Source organism: Geotrypetes seraphini, chromosome 13 (assembly GCF_902459505.1).
Source record: "Geotrypetes seraphini chromosome 13, aGeoSer1.1, whole genome shotgun sequence".
Taxonomy (NCBI): Eukaryota; Metazoa; Chordata; class Amphibia; order Gymnophiona; family Dermophiidae; genus Geotrypetes; species Geotrypetes seraphini.
This window is the reverse complement of record NC_047096.1, coordinates 24,212,844-24,232,342: the sequence shown is the minus strand read 5'-3', so window position 1 is coordinate 24,232,342 and position 19,499 is coordinate 24,212,844. Positions and strand designations below refer to the sequence as shown.

Below are 19,499 nucleotides of genomic sequence, written 5' to 3'. Positions count from 1 at the left end.
TAGCCAAGTAGCTTTATTAGCACTTTTCCCTTTCTCTATGGTAGACAAAAAACAGAAAGCCTGTCTGGCTATATTACTACTGTACTCTGTTCCTCCTGTTAGCCCATTGGTCAGAATTTACTTAGCCAGACAATGCATTCTGCACTCTCAGATAGTAGGAGTTTATCACTTGGGGTCCCTCAGGGTTCCCCACTATCTCCCAACACTTTTTAATAATATTTATAAATTTATTAGGTTGTGCATTGGAAAAAGCAAGTTTTTTACATTCATATATGTGGATGATGTCACGGTTATGTTACCTATTCCTATAATTGTGAAAGAGGCATTGGGTGATGCAGTCAAATATATGAGTGTAATAAACTTGGATGGCCCGATTTCAATTGAAATTAAAGAGAAAACTTCTTGTAATTGATCCCCATAATATCTAATCATTATAGATCATAGACTAAATAGTATTGAATATGAAATATCAGTAATTAGGATTTTAGGTGTCCATCTTGATGGAAATTTATCCTTAGAACCTCATATAAATGTAGTAATAAGAAAAGTTCTTTAGAGAATATTATTTCAGATTGTTTGTTCAATCATTATTTTTGTCATTGATTGATTGCAGTAGTATTATGTCTGACTTGCTCAAAGTCCTTACAACATAGATTGTAAACATTACAAAATACAGTAGTTCAATTAATTTTTGGATTGAGAAAGGGTGATAGAATTTTACCATTCCTGCTGAAGTTACACTGGCTTCCTGTAGAAGCTAGGATATGGTTTAAGTTCTTTTGGTTTTTATTTAAAATTTATTATGGAGAGATGCACCAGGTTATATGAATTTGTTAATTTGTTTGTCAGAGATAAAGATAAAGGTGAGAGGAAAAAAATATATTAGAATGTTTAGGTCAGGGGTGGCCACACTTTTTGGGCTTGCGAGCTACTTTTAAAATGACCAAGTCAAAATGATCTACCAACAATAAAATTTTAAGAAACACAAAGCACACTAAATGCAGAGAAAATGTTAATTATCATTTATATTCCGGGGTTTTTTCAAAGAAGTCAAGGCAGATGACTTTATGCAATGTCACCTCAGTAACAACTATACAAAAATAGACAAATATACCCCTTCCTTTTTTACTAAACCGCGATAGCAGTTTTTAGCACAGGAAGCTGCACTGAATGCCCCGCACTGCTCTCTACGCTCATAGGCTCCCTGTGCTAAAAAACGCTATTGTAGTTTAGTAAAAGGGGGGCCATAGTGCAAAATATAGACAGCAGATATAAATTCTCAAAAGTGACACATTTTGATCACTAAATTGAAAATAAAATCATTTTTCCTACCTTTGTTGTCTGGTGATTTCATGAGTCTCTGGTTGCACTTTCTTCTGACTGTGCATCCAATATTTCTTCCCTTCTTTCAGCCTCCTGTATACTTCCTCTCCTCCAGACCTCATTTCCTCCCCCAACTTTTTCTTACTAAACTAAACTAAACCTTAGGTTTGTATACCGCAGCATCTCTACATTCGCAAAGCTCGACATGGTTAACAGGAGTTAGGGTAGAAAGGAACTCTAGAGGAGGGAAGGATGAAGAGGAAATTTAGAGGACTAGAATAATCAGAGAGGGAGGAAGAGTTAAATTTTTGAGAATAACCAGGTTTTCAGATGTTTACGGAAGAGTTGGAGGGAGCTCAGATTCCTAAGAGGGGAGGTAAGGTTGTTCCAGAGCTCAGTGATTCTAAAAGGGAGGGAGGAACCTAGTTTTCCTACAAGGGAGATGCCTTTTAGAGAGGGAAAGGAAAGTTTCAGTTTTTGGGTGGATCTGGTGGAATTGGGGTTAGAGGAATTCCAAGAAAGAGGAATAAAGGGGGGGAGCATGCCGTGTAGGATCTTGAAAGTAAGGCAGGCACATTTGAAGTGGACTCTAGAGATTATCGGAAGCCAGTGGAGCTTGGACAGAAGTGGTGAGACGTGGTCGAATTTGCTTTTTGCGAAGATAAGCTTAGCAGCGGCATTCTGAATCCGCTGGAGTCTTTGAAGGTTTTTCTTTGTTAGGCTTAGGTAGATAGAGTTGCAATAGTCCAGTCTGGAAAGGATGGTGGATTGGACAAGGACGGCAAAGTGTTTTTGATGGAAACAGGTTCTCACTTTCCTCAGCATGTGAAGGCTGAAGAAACATTTTTTTATTAGGGAGTTGAGGTGATCATTGAAGGAAAGTGTAGAGTCAATGATGACTCCAGAATTTTACTTGAGTATTCAAGATGCAGAGTGGGGCCAGAGGACAGAGGGATGGCGGTGGGCAGTTGGTCCAATTTTGGACCGAGCCAGAGAAGTTTTGTTTTGGATTCGTTCAGTTTCATCTGCACAGTGTGGGCCCAGAATTGAAGGTTCGATATACATGAGGATATGTTCACAGATAGGTTGGTGAGGTTCCGGTCGGTCTCAAGGAGGACAAAGATGTCATCTGCGTAAGTGTAAAGTGTTTCAAGGGGGGAGATATGGAGGAGTTTAAGGGAGGACATATAAATGTTGAAAAGGATAGGGGAGAGAGGTGAGCCTTGTGGGACTCCACAGATCGGGTTCCAGGGGGAGGAAGAAGTGCCCTTCATGTTGACTGTGTAGGATCGGGAACGTAAGAACTTCGAGAACCAGTCAAGGACTGTGGAATTAATGCCTATCTCGGTGAGTTTGTAAAGTAGGATTGGACGACATCAAAAGCTGCAGAGAGGTCGAATTGAAGAAGGACGGCGAACTTGTTGCGAGAATGGAGATGTTGAACTTTTGAGATTAAGGAGGTCAGAAGGGATTCGGTGCTGAAGTTGGGACGGAAGCCATATTGGTAGGGTAGCAGAATGGTGAATTTTTCAAGGTTGGAAGATAGTTGAGTGGATATGATGGATTCTAGCATCTTGGTAAGGAGAGGAATGTTTGCTATTGGGCGGTAGCTGGAAAGTGTAGAGGGGTCTAGATCAGGTTTTTTCAGTAGTAGGGTTAAGGAGATATGGCCCATTTCTGGGGAGAATAGACCCAAATGGAGGGCGGAGTTTATGAGAATGGTAAGAGATGAGATGGCCTGAGGGGGAGTATTCTCGTAAAGGTAGGCGGGGAATGGATCCAAGGTACAATTGCAGGATTTCAATATGAGGCAGAGATTATGAACCAGGGATTCAGAAACAAGTTCGAAGGAAGTCCAGGATCTGTCAGCTGGAATAGGGTAGGAGTCTGTAAGGATAGGGTTGGGGTCGATTGGAATCAGAGATTTGTAGGAGATTGCAGGAGGGAAGGAGCGCCTCAAGGTGGAGACCTTGTCGCTGAAAAACTTTGCCAGAGAATCGGCTGAGGGGGAGGAGGGGAGGATGGAGGCATTTTTGGAGGTTAAGGAACGCCAGATGTTAAATAATGTGCTAGTCTGATTGTTGGATTTGGAGATTTTGTCACCGTAGAAGTTTTTCCTTGCTTTTTTTAGAACAATATTGTAGAATTTAATATTGACCCTCCAGGAGTGTCTGTCTGTAGGGGATTTAGATTTTTTCCATTTTCGTTCCAGAGCTCGGCATTTCTGTTTCAGTTCTCTGTGTTATGGGAGGTTCCAAGGGGCCTTGTGGGAATAGGAGATGGTTTTAGTGGAGAGAGGGGCAAGGGAAAGGAAGGTGGACTCGGAGAGGGCGACCCAGTTTTGCCAGTTTGTTTCTGGTTCTGCAGGTTTAGGGGGTGGGGGAGAATTTGTCAAGAAAATTGGTCCAGAACAGATTGCTCGAGATTTTTTTGCAGAAGGTGATAGAAGTTGAGGTGCGGGATGGGGGCCCAAAATGTGACATGAAGATTGGGAGGCAGAAAGCCCCTAGGAAGTGATCGGACCAGGGAACAATTTCCCAGCGAATGTCAGTAGTTGAGGTTTTGTGAGTAGTGAGATCCAGAAAACTGATGTGTGGCCTTTTTCATGGGTAGGGGAGAGAGTGGGAAAGGGAAAGCCTAAAGAGGAGAGGAAGCTATTAAATTCGGATGCGTCCTTGCTGGTGACATCGTCAAGGTGGAGACTGATGTCTCCGATGATCAGTAATCTTTGAAATTTGAGGAAGGAGGGGGCGTGGCTTAACGCGAACACGAATGGAAGTGTAATTGCAGAGCTCCTCTTCATCTAGGCACAGATTATAAAAAATTTTATTCCCTTCTGGTTAATTTTCAACAAAAAATAAATACTAAAGAAGCCGAACATATGATAAATGAAAATATCCTCTTTTGATGAAGTTAAAGCGAAGCCTGAGGTAATAGAAGCTGAATAGGCAGAGTGCCGTTTTTTTTTCTTCAACGGTTTATGAGACTTGAACTGCAGCGCTGAGATAGTGAAGCGTGAGTAAACAAAAGGCAGATGCTAATGAGACAGTTATAGAGGAGGATTGTGTCCCGATGTGCTTTAATATAAGTCATAAAAAGTAAACCGTTGAATGTTATCACCTTTAAAGAAATTGAAAGGGCTAGAGAGAGAAAAGGCTGAGAAAAGAAAACCGACAAATTGAATTGTGAGGCGCTAAGCAGTTGCTTAAGAAATTATTGAAATAAAAGATTGGAGTGAGTGTTGATCTCCTCTATCATAGCTGCGACTGGGCTAGTGAGAGGAGAGCCAGAAGAAAGAATTGCCGATATTTTTATTTTAGCGCTAAAACGGCGTGATATTAAAGATAAGTGACTGCCGTGCCTGAAAGAATCCGAAAGAAGGGAAGTTAAAGAGGGATAAAGCTATGGCGGTCTGAAACAGACGCTGAACCCTGTGGAAAAAAAAAATCAGAGAATTTAGCGACGAGGCATGAATGACACCAGCCTGACTTGCCAGATCTAGGTAAGGTACTGGGAAAAGAGAAGCTAGAAATATCAAGAGCGTTGTTATTTCTATGTGCTGAATATTTAAACTGACTAACATTGAAGGGAAAAAATTAGAGAGAGACTGATCTCGTTGGTGAGGCTGCTGACAGTTGACTTATGGAACTGTGACGGTTTGTTATAGCCTTCTCTTGCCGGCGCTGAGTCGGAGCCTGGAGTTAAGGAGATCAATTAATCACTGGCATCTTTTTGTGAAAAAAAGTAAGTAAAAGTCTGAAGGCAGAAAAGAAAATATAGAATTGAAAATTATCCTCCTTTGACGTTGCTGGAAGGGAGATTGAGTAACTGAGGAAGAAGAATACTGGCATTTTCTCTCAGTAATTAAGTGTCGAAGTGATGTAAACAAATAAATATCAGCTTACTAAAATAAATAAATAAAGAAGTACTGAATTGAATATTACTTTCCTCTGACAAAGCTGCGATTGGGCTTATGAGAGAAGAGACAGAGGAAAGGATTAACGGAACTTTTTAAAACTGAAGCAGCAAGACATCGAGGCAATTGAGAGACGCTGTGAATAAATAGATTACAGTTGCTTCAAAATTGCCAAATAAGAAAATAATTGGAAGAGGTGTTGCTCTCCCCAGTCGGGGCTGCGATTGGGCTCGTGAGAGGAGAGCTAGAAGAAAGGAATACCAAAAAATATTTTATTTGATCAGCGTTGAAGCGATGTGTCATTAAGGGAGAGTGACTTCCGGATATAATGAATTAAATCTATGAAAGACCTAACTAGTCTGAGAGAGATCTAAGAGAAGGAAATATTATCAGACTGAGTGTTCCCCTCCTTCATTGAAACAGTGAAGGGGCTTAAGGGAGAAGAACCAAAAAAAAAAAAAAAAAAATTTACTTCAAAAGATAGAACCAAATCCTAGAAAAAAAGGAATTAAAAACTTAAGAACACTAAACCTAAACCTAAGAGATTAAATTTAAGAAAGAATAATAACCAAGAAAAAGAAAACAACAACATGGCAAGCACCAGACAAAACAAAAATGAGGCTGGTACATCTGCAAAAAGACAGAAACAAGACCAAATAACAAACACCAAGCAAAATACCACTTCCTATCGAAGAATCAGACACATTAAGCAAAACAGAAGTTATGGAAGAATTAAGACAAATCAAACAAATGCTTAAGGAAACTATAACTAATATGTCGGAAATGAAAGAAGAAATTTTAAATATTCATAGACAAATGGAAGTTAACAACAAAAGAACAACTGAACTAGAATCAAAAATGGAAGCTATAGAATGTGAATCAAAAAGATGTAAAAAAGACAGCCTGGAATTAAATAAATTAAAAGATCAACTGGAGGACTACGAGAATAGAGGAAGAAGAAAAAACATCAAACTTTTTGGAATACAAGAAAATTTAGAGGGAAAAAATACTATCCTTTTCCTTGAAAATTTAATTCCAAAAATACTACAGTTAGACTTGAAACAACCAATTGAAATAGAAAGGGCGCATAGAATCCCAATTAAAAATTTAGAAAACAAAGACAGACCAAGACCAATAATTTTCAAAATGCTGAGATACCAACAAGCACTAGAGATACTAAATGCTGCAAAAAAAGATAAAAACCTAAATTATAAAGGATCAAGATTATGGTTTTTACCAGACTTTGCCAAAAACACAGCAAACAAAAGAAAGAGACTACTAGACATGAGACCTCTACTAAAAGAAAATGGATTTAAATATGGTCTATACTACCCGGCGAAAATGAGAGTATCATCTGGAGACAAATCCTTATATTTTGAGGATCCCGAAAAACTAAAAGATTTTCTCTCTAAACCAGAACCTATGATATTTTAACATAGAACATTAAGATGGTTTTGAAGACTCTATGAAAAATTAGAAAATATGACATATCGAAATATCTGAAGAAAAGGAGGAAAACAATATAAAGAAAAGACAATAAAAATTACAAGAAAGAAAGAACAAAATATAGGAAAATTATTAAATAATACACTACATATATGTTTAAAATAATTATATGTTGAAATCATAATACTAAGGAAATACAAATTAACATATTATTAAATGGATAATGATACATTAATGAAATGTTATGGAAAATGATTAAAGATATAAAAGATCAATATAGATAGATAGAAGGGAAATTTGTTTAAATATTGAATATTGATTGCCTGGAATGAGGAGAATGTTTGGATTACAGTTCCAATGTGTATCCTTAAGCAGCCAATGTACTGGGTGGGAAAGGGAGGGATAAGGAGAATATTTACTAGAATAATTAAGGGAGATACATTAGGGTTAAATATGTGTGTCATGAAGAAAATTTTTTGGATATTAAATAAGAAAGAGGAGAGGAAGAATAAGATAATGAAAAGTATTAAAATGTATAATGTCTTTTAAAATATATTCTATTAATGTCAATGGCCTGAATCATGTAATTAAAAGGAAAAAAATATTAACATTTTTAAAAAAGCAAAATGCGGATATTTACTGTCTGCAAGAGACCCATCTTAATATGAAGGAATCACAGAAATTATCAGGTGGATGGATAAAGGAATGTTTTTTTGCTCCAGCAGTGGGTAAAAAAGCAGGGGTTGCAATTCTTATAAATAAAAAATGTATGGCCAATATAAAGGTAAAAAGTTCAGATCCACATGGAAGATGGATACATATTGATATAGGTATGGGAAATGATACCCTGACGTTATTTAATATATATGCCCCTAATTCGAATCAATCAGAATTTTTCAAAAAGATACAAAATATGTTATTACCACTGGCTGCCTCTAATTTAGTGGTGGCTGGAGATTTTAATGCTGTAATGGATCCATTATTGGATAAAAAACCAGGTAAAAATATTAAATCTTTAGGTCTAGATAATTTAGTTCGATCATGTGATTTGAAGGATATATGGCGTATTCTTCATTTTAATGATCAGGAATATTCATTTTGTTCACAGGTTCATAAATCATTTTCAAGAATAGATTATATTTTTGTTTCAACAAATAAAGTGCAACAGGTGATTAAAGCCTCCATTGATCCTATTATCATTTCGGATCATGCGGGAATATGGATAGAATTACAATTAGATCAATTAGAAAATAATAGACCTCTTTGGAGATTTGATAATGCATTGCTTGTGGATGACAAATTTTTGGAAAATTTTAAAACACAAATTAATGAATTTTTTCAAACAAATTTAGTGGAAGATACATCTATAGAGAATGTATGGGATGCATTTAAAGCAACTATGAGGGGTAATATTATATCATATTCAGCTTTTATTAGGAAACAGATCAAAAAACAATATATAGAATTAGAAAAAGAAATAAAAATATTAGAAGCTAAATTGATAATTAAATGGGAATATGAAGTTTTACAAGCTCTTTTGAAAACAAAAGGTAAATATAATGAATTAACTTCAAAAATGATAAGAAAAGATTTGTTTTCCAAGCAAACAGTGTATTATGGAAATTCTAATAAGGCGGGAAAATTATTGGCAAATTATCTTAAGGCAAAAAAAAGGAGAATTAATATTAATGGAATAAAAGATGATAATGGTATAATAACAAATCAAACAAATATAATATTAAAACAATTTTTAAATTTTTATAAGAATCTGTATTCTTCCGAACCTTATTTGGAGAAACAAAAAGATGGAAAAAAATTTTTAGATTTAATTAATGGACCCAAAATTCCTGATCATATAAAACGAAGTTTAGAAGAACCTATATCATTAAAAGAATTAGAAACAGCATTGAGATCTCTTAGAGTTGGATCCGCTCCAGGTGGTGATGGTTACACAGTAGAATTTTATAAAACATTTCAAAATATCCTTTCCCCACATTTATTAAAATTATATCAGACACAACTTATAAAAGGTAATATAAAAGGTACTATGGCTGAATCAATAATAATTGTTTTGCCTAAGCCAAATAAAGATCCTACTTTGGTTTCAAACTACAGGCCTATATCTTTGATAAATGTTGATAATAAACTTTTGGCGAAAATTTTGGCTTTGAGATTAGCCAAAGCTCTCCCACATATTATAGATATGCATCAAACGGGTTTCGTTGCTAAAAGACATTCCTCCAATAACTCTAGACTATTATTTCACATGCTAAACTTATCAAAAAAAATGGATGAACCGGCTTTTACAGTTTCATTAGATGCTGAGAAAGCATTTGATAGGGTAGAATGGAATTTTATGTATCAGGCTTTAGAATGGTTTGGTATAGGTTCTGGATTTATACAAATGGTAAAAACATTGTATAGCTTCCCGATTGCAAGATTAAATATTAATAATAAGATATCTGATGGTTTTCAATTACAGAGGGGAGTTAGACAAGGCTGTCCTTTATCTCCTTTGTTATTTGATGTTGTATTGGAACCCTTATTGTTAGCAATACAGCAAACGAGGGAGATACAAGGTATTCCATATTCAGATATGGAATATAAAATTTCGGCTTATGCGGATGATATTTTGCTTTATTTGAGAAATCCAGAGTCTACCTTATCTTCTTTATTGGAATTAATTGATAAGTTTGGCAAATTTTCAGGTTATAAAATTAATTGGAATAAATCTGAAATTATACCCTTGAATGTTCACTGTGTAAAAGGATTATTTGATACTTTTCCATTCATATGGAAAGAAGAAGGATTTAAATATCTAGGCATTCAAGTTAAAAAAACAATTGAAGATACTGTAAAAGAAAATGAAAAATATGTATTAAAAAAAGTTACGGAGTTATGTGAGCAATGGAACCCATTACATATTTCTTGGTGGGGAAGAATTCAAACTATTAAAATGATGATGTTGCCTGTAGTTTGCTACCAAATGAGTATGATACCTATTTATTTTCAGGGGTCCTTTTATAAAAAGCTTAATAGAATTTTAACAAAATTTCTTTGGCTTGGTAAGACACCTAGAATAGCTTTAGTAACCTTACAAAAATCAATTAAGGAGGGAGGGGTAAATTTTCCAAATTTCTATAGGTACCATCAAGCCTATATTCTACGTCAGGGTATGTATTGGATCCTCCCAGAACTTATAGATAATGCACCAGATTGGTTATATTTGGAATGGCGCCTTATGTTTCCCCTAAATTTAGTTCATTTACCAAGTATTAATATACCTAAAAGATACAAAGAAAATAAAATAATAATGGATACTTGGAAAACATTGAGATTTATTGATAAATTAACACCCATCCCAATATACAAATCAACTAATCAATCCATATGGATAAACTCCAAGATCAAAATTGGCGGAGCTCAAATCCTTTGGAAGAACTGGATTAATGCAGGCATTAGATCTCTAGATGATATTATTTCAGAAGGTAAACTGCTGGATTTTCCACAATTGCAACATAGATTTGGTCTTAATAAAACACAAAGTTTTAAATGGTTGCAATTGAAGCAGGCCATTCAGGTTGGGTTCCCTGAATGGAAATCATTAAACAATCAATATAGTTTAAAGTTCTTATGCTTTAAAGCAGACTTCCTAGGACATCAAGCCGCATTGTGGTATAAATTAATATCTGGATATTTAAATAAAAAACCAAAAAATGGTCTAAGAGACATTTGGAGCATTGAGATTGGACATCAAATTAATGCATCTCAATGGCCACTAATTTGGTCTTGGAGAATGGGATGTACAGTGTCAGCATCTATGAGACAAACATGGTTCTTTTTATTACATAGAGCTTTTTGGACCCCTACTCGTTTGCAAAAATTAGACAGTTCTAAGTCTAATAGATGCTGGCACTGTAATCTAGAACCAGGGACATTAGATCATTTATTATATCATTGTCCTTATATTAAAATTTTTTGGAATTCAATTTGGCCACAAATTAATAAATTAATGGAAAATCATATTGCAATATCATATGATACAATTTTATTTGGAACAATGATGAGAATAAAAAGTCAAATTTCACCAGAAAATAATAAGCTTTTATTAATTATGACAGGGGTTGCCATCCAACATATAACTAATAATTGGAAAAATTACAACAACCTAAATTACACATTTTGGTGGAATACAATATGTCATATTTTTAAAATGGAAAGAACAATAGCAATACAAAAGGGGACATATACTAAATTTATAAAAATATGGGGGCCATTGACAAAATACTGTAATGAATAAATAATATGATGTTTTCTTCTTCTTTTCTTCTTTTAAGGATCTTTTTTATGACACACATAAAGGGGGGGTAAGAAAAATTAATTTATACATAGTATGTTATAATATATTATACAAAATGTAACGTATGAATAAAAGGTAATAAAAGGGTGGGGGGAGGGAAATGAGAAAAAATTTGTTTAGATTATATTGTATTAAATATAAAAAAGTTATTGAATATTTACCAATAGTATTCTAATATGTTGTATACTTTTTATAAAAATTTGAAAATTAAAATATTATATTAAAGTAATGATAGGGAGGGGGGAGGGTGAGGGGGAAAATCAAATTCAGATATATAATGTATTAGATATAAAAGTGATAATATGCATTTATCAATTGTAATTTATTATTATGTACACTTTATGAAAAATTAGAAAATAAAAAATAATGGAAAAAAAAAAAGAAATTTGAGGAAGGCATTTGTTATGGTTTCAAAGACAAGTTCTAAGGAATTGTTCCAAGGGGTAGGTGGGCGGTATAGGAGCAGGATTCCCAGTGGATGAGGGTGGTACTCATCGTTAACTGAGGCTAGCATGTATTCTAATGAGGAGAGGCTGCCCTTTTCAAGGAGCTGGACATCGAAGAATGATTTGAAAAGGAGAGCCAGGCCGCCTCCTTTTCGGTTAGTTCTGGGAGAGAAGAGGCCTTGGTAGCCGTGGGAGCAAAGTTTGTTTTGAGTAAATTGGTCATCTTTTGTGATCCAAGATTCTGTGATGAATAGGAATCCGGGGTCTGAATCCTCGAGTAGGTCCTTCAAGATTTGAATCTTATTACAAGCGGATCTAACATTGCAATAAAGTGTCGGGACTGGGGTGAGAGAATCAGAGGCAGGGTCGGAGAGAGTGGAAGCGGGGACAGGGTTTAGGGAGGCATGGTTGACTTTACAAGGGTTTTTTTAGGATGTGTGGTGTTTGGGGCGTATCAGTGTAGGGATTCTGAGGCCAGGGCAGGTACTGGTTTCCTCTCTCCCCGCTTCTTTCTTTCTGTCTGTCTTTCTTTCTGTCTCCCTGCCCCCCTTTCTTTCTGTCTCCCTGTCCCCCCCCCTTTCTTTCTGTTTCCCTTCTTTCTGTCTGTTTCTTTCTGTCTCCCTTCCTGCCCCCTTTCTTTCTCCCAGCCCTCCCCCAAGCCACCGCCGCCACCATCAGGGAACAGGCCCCTAAGCCACCGCCATCAAGTTCTGAGCTCTCCCTGCTTCCTGAAGTAGTAAACAGGACGCAGAAGTGCCAGGCCGACCATCTTTCCACCTCAATGTCAATTCTGACGTCAGAGAGGACGTTCCGGGCCATACTACATCAGAAGCCCGGAACTTCCTCTCCAATGTCAATTGACATCGGGAGGGGGAAGGCTGGTTGGCCCGGCGCTTCTACGTTCTGTTTACCACATCAGGAAGCATGTAGATTGCGAAGGCAACACAACTCTATCACAGAGCCCAGGATGGGCTTCACAATTGACTCGCATTGTCTTTGCTATCTACTGGTCGATCGCAATCTACCTTTTGGGCACCTGTGGTTTAGGTCAACTTTTTCCTATCAAGCTGGTAAATCTTGGAAAAAACTGATTGATTGGTTCAAGATACTTCTCAGACTAATTTACAAGAGTTTTAGGAAAAAAATTAAAACATATCTTTTTAGCAAATTTATGCTAAAAAAAACCAAAATGATGTACGCATTTTATAGTTTTTCATATTTTAATTGTTATTCTGGACATAAGTATTTGCGGTTTAAAAGCAATGATTATATTGTATTGGCTTCAAGGAGAGGTAGAAGCAGTAGATTAAGGGGCCCAGCCTTTCTTTGTATCCTGAAGCTTTCAGATCTGATGTCTAGACAATACTTGAAAACTTTGGAGGTGCTCTGGCACCTATGACAGTGTCCATAATAAGAAATGGTGGTTAGTTGATTTTTTTATATTCAGAATTTTTTTGGTTTTCTCTGGATTTTCTTCTTTGTGGATATTTTGGGGTCAATTCCTTTTGTTTTTTATATTCAGTCCAGTGTAGTAACGCTATATAGAAATTAGTAGTAATAGCGAAACAAATGTTTGTTTGGCCCTTAATTGAGCATTACTAACCCTGTTCTTCCCTTTCCATGGCAGGGAATAGGATGCTATATGTTCCGTATTGATGACTCTGAGGTTGTGGATGCCACCATGCATGGAAATGCTGCACGCTTCATTAACCACTCCTGTGAACCCAACTGCTATTCACGTGTCATCAATATTGATGGTCAGAAACACATTGTCATCTTTGCCATGCGCAAGATCTACCGTGGTGAGGAGCTGACATATGACTACAAATTTCCAATCGAGGATGCCAGCAACAAACTGCCCTGCAACTGTGGAGCCAAGAAATGTCGCCGCTTCCTCAACTGAAATCCCCAGAGAGGAGTCAATCACAAGCTGCTCTTTAGCTGCAGGGCTAAGAAGTGCCATGAGTTCCTGAATGGAGACATCAGGGGACAAGGTGGGCAGAGAGCCTGAGTGGAGACAGGAAGATTCCTGTCTGTGGCATGCCACACTCCTGTTCACTTTTGGCAGCACAGTGCCGGACCTGCCTTCCTTTTCTTCATATCTTGGGAAGGAGAAAGGCATGGTAGTGGAATAGCAAAACCTGCATAGCAAGCACAAATGGGAGAGATATTGTCTTCACCACCTTCCTTGGGAAGTATTTCTTGCCTCTGGTTGGCACAGAACTGTTTGAATGTCACACCAGAGTATCTGGGTAAGTGACATGAGTGAGAAGGGTGCATGTCCCAAGGATGCAAGCATTGATAGGGGCTGAGCTCCAAAACTCTTTCTTCCAGCAGTATTCTTTGTTGCTGCTGTTTTACATTGGATTTCAGAGCCTGTTATTTAATGTTGGTGTGATATGTAACATCTCTACTCCCAATTCAAAAGACTTAGGTCTAGCATCTCTTTTGGTTTTATAGTAGGGCTTCTGATGTGTTTGAGCAAAAGGTACTTACATTCTGCAGACCCACACCCTAACCCCTCGTTATCACACTGTTTGCAGGGTGTAGGGCTTTGTGTTGGTCAGCAGTGTGAGCAGGACAGGGTGAGTAAGGCTATTGTGACTTGAATTTGACACAAGGCTGCTTCTAGCACAGCCTCTTTTAAAAAGAGGCTGGTGTTTGATTGGAATTTTTTTATCATGGTTATTTTTAAATTAATGTTTAAATGTCAATCATGCATCAAAGTTGTAATTTGGGGAATGTTGAGTAGGCAGAAGTGTTGCCGATTCATACCTAGGATTGGTTTCCTCTGTCTGTGAGGCACAAGAATGGTATCTACCTACAGCACCCATGAGCAGAACACTAACCCCAGCCTCTGACATCTGCACATTGTGCTGTTCCCACCCTACCCATTTGCAGACATCTACAAGGAGCTCTTAACTGCGAAAGAATAACATTATTTCCTCTTCCCCCCCCCCCCACCCCCAGCTCAGCTTTGGGAAAGGGCTGGGACCCTCCCAGTGGGCTTGGAAGTATGGAGGATTCGCTTTAGTAACTCCTCCCACATCCCTAGTGTTCCAGTAATAACATGATCAGTTCCAGCTTATCTGTTTACACTTTTAGTATTTAAGATTTTATAAATGTAAATATTTTGTATATTTTTCTATGAGAAGCACTTAAATAGGAAAATAAGCACTTATGTGACAAGGAGGTTTTTAAACCCTGGTAGTATTCTTATTTAAAAAAAAAAAATCATTTTAATTTTTTATTCCCATAGGATGGAAGTTATAAAAATTGTTCAGTTATATGGCAAAAGTCTGTTTTTGTTGTATTTTTCCCTCAGAGATGTATATTTTTTATTTGTGTTATCTCCTGGAAGAACGAATACAGCTCTATTTGTTCACATCCATAATTGTCAGTAACCTCAGGGGGGTGTCTGTGAGTGAGGGTGCCCTCTCCCTTTCTTCAACTGACACTGCCAGCATGGGACCAGACTATTATCTGCTTATGGCCTTCTCATTTTTTTCTATTTTAAATACTATTCTTAGTTTGTGTATCTCAGGACATTGAATATTCAGTATCGCCACACAACAGTACTGCCCTCTTTCAATTTATCCTACTCTCTGCATGGGGCTGTGTGAAATTACGATCCTAGCACATGGCTATCCTAAAGGCACCATTTCGCTGTGTCACACTGAAAGAAAGGCAGAATCAACTGGGTTCTTTGGCACTGGATCAGGATATAAATTACACAGAGTAGGTGGACCCAATGGTTCTTATCTGCCATTATCAGAATTATTGGGGGTACTAAACCCAATCAAAATTACCTCTCCTTGGACACAGTCAAGGATTTTGTTCAATATTGAGGATCCTGAAGCACCCATAGAGCTGGCTTCCATGAGAGAGGGTGCAGTAATGCCCCACAGGTGCACATTCATATAGGGTGAGGAGTGCTGAACAGTTAGAATTCATCACCGTTCCCGTCCCCGCGGATAACCACGGGAAACAATCTTCATGTCATTCTTTAAGGAGAGAGGGAAGAATCAGAGTATGAATGGCCATAACCACTGACCCACAAGCTTTGCTTTTAGAAGAATGCTGGTGTAGAAGGATTGAGGTTGAAATAGACACTAGAAAATGACATGGGATTATTTCCTGTGGTTATCCGCGGGGACGGGAACGGTGATGAATTTTGTCACCGTGTCATTCTCTAGTTAGAATCTTACTGTGCAGCTCAGAACATTTAAAGAAATAACGTCAGGATTAACAGAATGGGAAAGAACAGAAATCTTTATTGAAAGAGGTAGATTTTGTGAGCCACACTGCCTAACCTTTTATGGTGTGAAGTGGGTTAGACTAGCTTGGCAAAATCCAGTTGCCCCCATGTGCATATCTATTCAGTACAAAGAAACCAAAATGGAATTGTCCAGATCAGAATTGTCCTCAAACTCATCTGGTAATATGAAGATCTTATTCATATTACCAGATGAGTTGGAGGACACTTTTTTAGTGCACATCATTCTGATCTGGACAATTCCATTTTGGTTTCTTTGTACAGTATTTGTGTTTGTGGTTTTGTTTTCCCCTGGTCTGATCTTCATATCTATTCAGTTGCATCACAAAGAAAACCAAAAGTAAAGCCCACGAAGGTGATTCATTCTCAGTTCAAGTGAAATTTTTTTTAAAAAGTGGGTTCTCAGAGAATGAGAATAATTTTCTATTTTATGGCTCTTCTTGAATATCCATGCTGTTTTTCATTTTTGTCTGTGGTGCTGCAGCAAAAAATATTGAAATTGCCTGAATACTCATTGATTCTGTTTGTGTGGCTACAGATTTCTGCCTTTCTTATTTAACTGGTCCCAATTAATATTTGAATAAGTCTCTGTGCACTGACCTGGAAACAACTGGCCCTTGGGAGTGTCCACCTCATTCTGACAGTTCCTTGTGGCTACTTTCTTTTCTATGGATCACCACAATACTGTTACACTGAGAACTAAAGTCAGACCACCCGCCTGCAGGAGCAAATTTGTGGTTTGTGCTGTTTCTGCACTTGTGCGCTGCACTGACCTGATGGAAGGGATGGGAGTAGTGTCTCTCAAACCTTGTCTTTCCCCTCCTCACCAGAAGTAGCCAACTTCCATTACCATACCTGCACTTACCTGGCAGTCCTGGGATTGATGCCATTCACTGGGGCTTAGCTAGGGCTGCACTATTCTGTTGCACTGTGTGAGGCCCCTGGTTGTTTGTTTCTGAGGGTTGAGGGTTTTTTTTTCTGTTGTTTAACTTTTTAAAAGAAATGAGCTGAAGATTTTATTTAATTTATTTTTGTACTAAAGTGCACTGACAGCTTTCAGGCTGCACTTGCAGACAGCAGGTTGCATTGCCAAGGGGTCAGTCCAGCGAGTGCTAGGATCTGGTTCAGGGATGCAGCAGGGGGCAGCCACTTCTGCAAGAGCCTCTAGATCCTTGGTATCCCGCACCTCAGGGGCAAGGGCTGCCGCCTCCTATCACAATTCCAGTTTGTAGGTATTGATCCAGCATTTGTCACTCCCACTCTAACACAGGACTATTGCATGCTGGGCAAAGAGCCTTCCCATTTCCCAGCATGTTCCAAGAAGGACAGTGATGAGAAGTCTTGAGATAGCAAAGCCATGGAGTAGAAATCCAGCATTCAGCTTTGAGCTTTGCTACTGTATCTGCCGTGGCTGCATTACTTTGACCAGCAACACTGTCTAAGACCAGAGGAGCTAGTATTACCTTCCTAGACACTAAGCCAATAAAGGGACACACAACCATTTCCTGTACTTCCCCGCCATGTGCAGATCCAGCCAGGAAAGGGAAGTGTGAAGGCGGCGTGTTACTTGTATTGGTAGCTAAAAATTGAAGGTTTGGGGCTGGGCCTGAGGAGAGAGGTACACAGCGTTTCTTCAGATGAATGTATTTTTCTAAGGACTGACATTAAGATCATGTGATCTGAAATTACTACAGTGACACCAGAAAGGTGTACAGTGTATGTGTGAGCTACTTTTTCCTCAGTTTGTTCTCTAGTTTTGCAAATTTTTTATTTTAGCTTACAATTAACCAGAAAAGCGGGTCATCACAAAGGGCTGAAATCCAGTTTCACTTCTGTTCTAATCCGTCTCATTTCAAAGCAATACAAAGACTTATGTTCTGTACAGAAATCATGCTGTCCAATGCAAGCTGTCAATTCATGCCATGAAATAAAGCAACCTTGCAACAGTTGTCAGAATACTATAAATAACAGTGTACTCTAATAGAAATTAATCTAGTACTTGCACCATGTAACAAAGCTCTGTTCTGTCCTGGATCTTGGCTTTTAATTCTTTGACACTATATAGGTAAGGATTGTGTTACAGTTGCTTGCAGAAGACAGAGAAATCTCGGGTTGTGAACATCTGGAAGAGAATAGATCTCACTAGCTTGCTATTGTCAGGCCCTGATTGCAGCAATTTGGGTGTAAGTGGCAAGCTACCTTTCAAAAGCAAGTCTTTTCCTGAAAGAACTGTATTGTAGTGGTCAGTAGGGTACCAATAAAGATCTGATTATTTGCAACATTGCAGGGAAAATAGTAGACAGAGGGCAAGACCACTGCATGTTCCCAGCCCAGAGATTTCTCTGTCCCTTGATGTTCTCAGTCAGTAACTGAACTTTTTCTGGTTTTTATTTCTCTTTCTAATTATGGATGTTAAGATACACCTGCATTTATGAGAATTGTGTTTTGTGCTTTCTGGCATGTTTATCAAACCAGAAATATTCTTGTGGTGATTTTGTTTTAATATACAAAACAAACCAATCTCTAAATAATTATTGAGCTGTACAAAGCCTCTGCTTTTGCTACAGGACCACCGCCATTGTGTGCAAGAAATTTTCGTTTTTCTGCTGTTCTTCCAAGTCTCTCTTTTATAGGAAAAACAAGATGATAAATCTAGTCTGTCAGTGTTATCCCTCTTGGGAATGAAGGAAAAATTAAAAATTAAACTTGTCAAATGCTGAAAGCTCTGCAAAAGACTGAATGTAAAAAAAGTGTACATAATTGTAAAAAGAGAAAATGAATTTTTTAACATGTTTATTTTCTATGCACTTTTTTATTTAAGTGATAGTTTACTTAATAAACATGTCAAGTTTCTTGCTGTATAATTGTTGTTTATTGTAAACAGAATTTTCAGAGGGCACAGTAAACAGGTGGCCATGCTGACTGCCCAGACCTGTTGTTTGCTTGCAATGTTAGCTCTACAGAGGAAGACAGTGATCAGCACTTTCTCCATGGACAAGCAGGATGAGTCAGCCACACCTTGGTGACATCATCCGACAAACCCAAAAAGCAGATTTGCTCTTCAAAGCTCAGAGGGAAGTCTTTGGGGCCTCCCTCTGGGCATCTGCCAGCTGACCCTGGATACCCTGTATACCCCCTGTTACCTTCCTGCCTCAGATATTTTCCAGGTAGGTTTTGCAGAGTCATCTGTAGGGGATGAGGGAGGGTCTGTGTGGCTGACTTATCCTGCTGTCTATGGAGAACCCCCGTTACAGGTAAGCAACTTCTCTTTCTCCAAGGACAAGCAGGATGAGTCAGCCTCACCTTGGTGGCTCTCCAGCTGAGGGATACAGAAGAGCCCATGTTTGCCAATCATGCCTGCTGGCCAGGTCATTCAACTGCAGTAGGGATGAGACTGCAGGGATCAGGGATGCGTTATACTATAATAACAAACTTTATTACCACTACCGAGTGGTTAAGATAGGCATAGCATGAAATCTTACTTTATTAATCTGCTTTTTGGGCTTGTCAGATGACATCACCAAGGTGTGGCTGATTTAATCCTGCTGTCCACGGAGAACCCTCATTACAAGTAAGTAACTTCATTATCCAGTAAGGTGACCACCTGAGTCCTTGTGCCTCAGGTCAAATAGCTACTTCCAGTGCCAAATGCAGAGGAAAGTGTCTGCAGCTGAATAGACATCCAATTATGATTCTTGAGGAAATCTAGCTGCACATTTTTATTACTGTGTT

The 19,499-nt window shown here is 38.0% G+C and overlaps 1 protein-coding gene across 3 annotated transcripts in view; it reads left to right on the top strand.

Annotated features, from left to right (window-relative positions):
* KMT2A (lysine methyltransferase 2A) overlaps positions 1–13,779 on the top strand; it is a 301,152-nt gene extending 287,373 nt beyond the window's left edge. For all 3 annotated transcript variants that reach the window (XM_033917957.1, XM_033917958.1, XM_033917956.1), the window contains exon 36: positions 13,119–13,779. In XM_033917957.1, coding sequence (XP_033773848.1) covers positions 13,119–13,394 — 276 coding nt within the window. In that variant the 3' untranslated portion in view covers positions 13,395–13,779. The remainder of the gene's footprint in view (positions 1–13,118) is intronic.
* Positions 13,780–19,499: the final 5,720 nt, after the last annotated feature.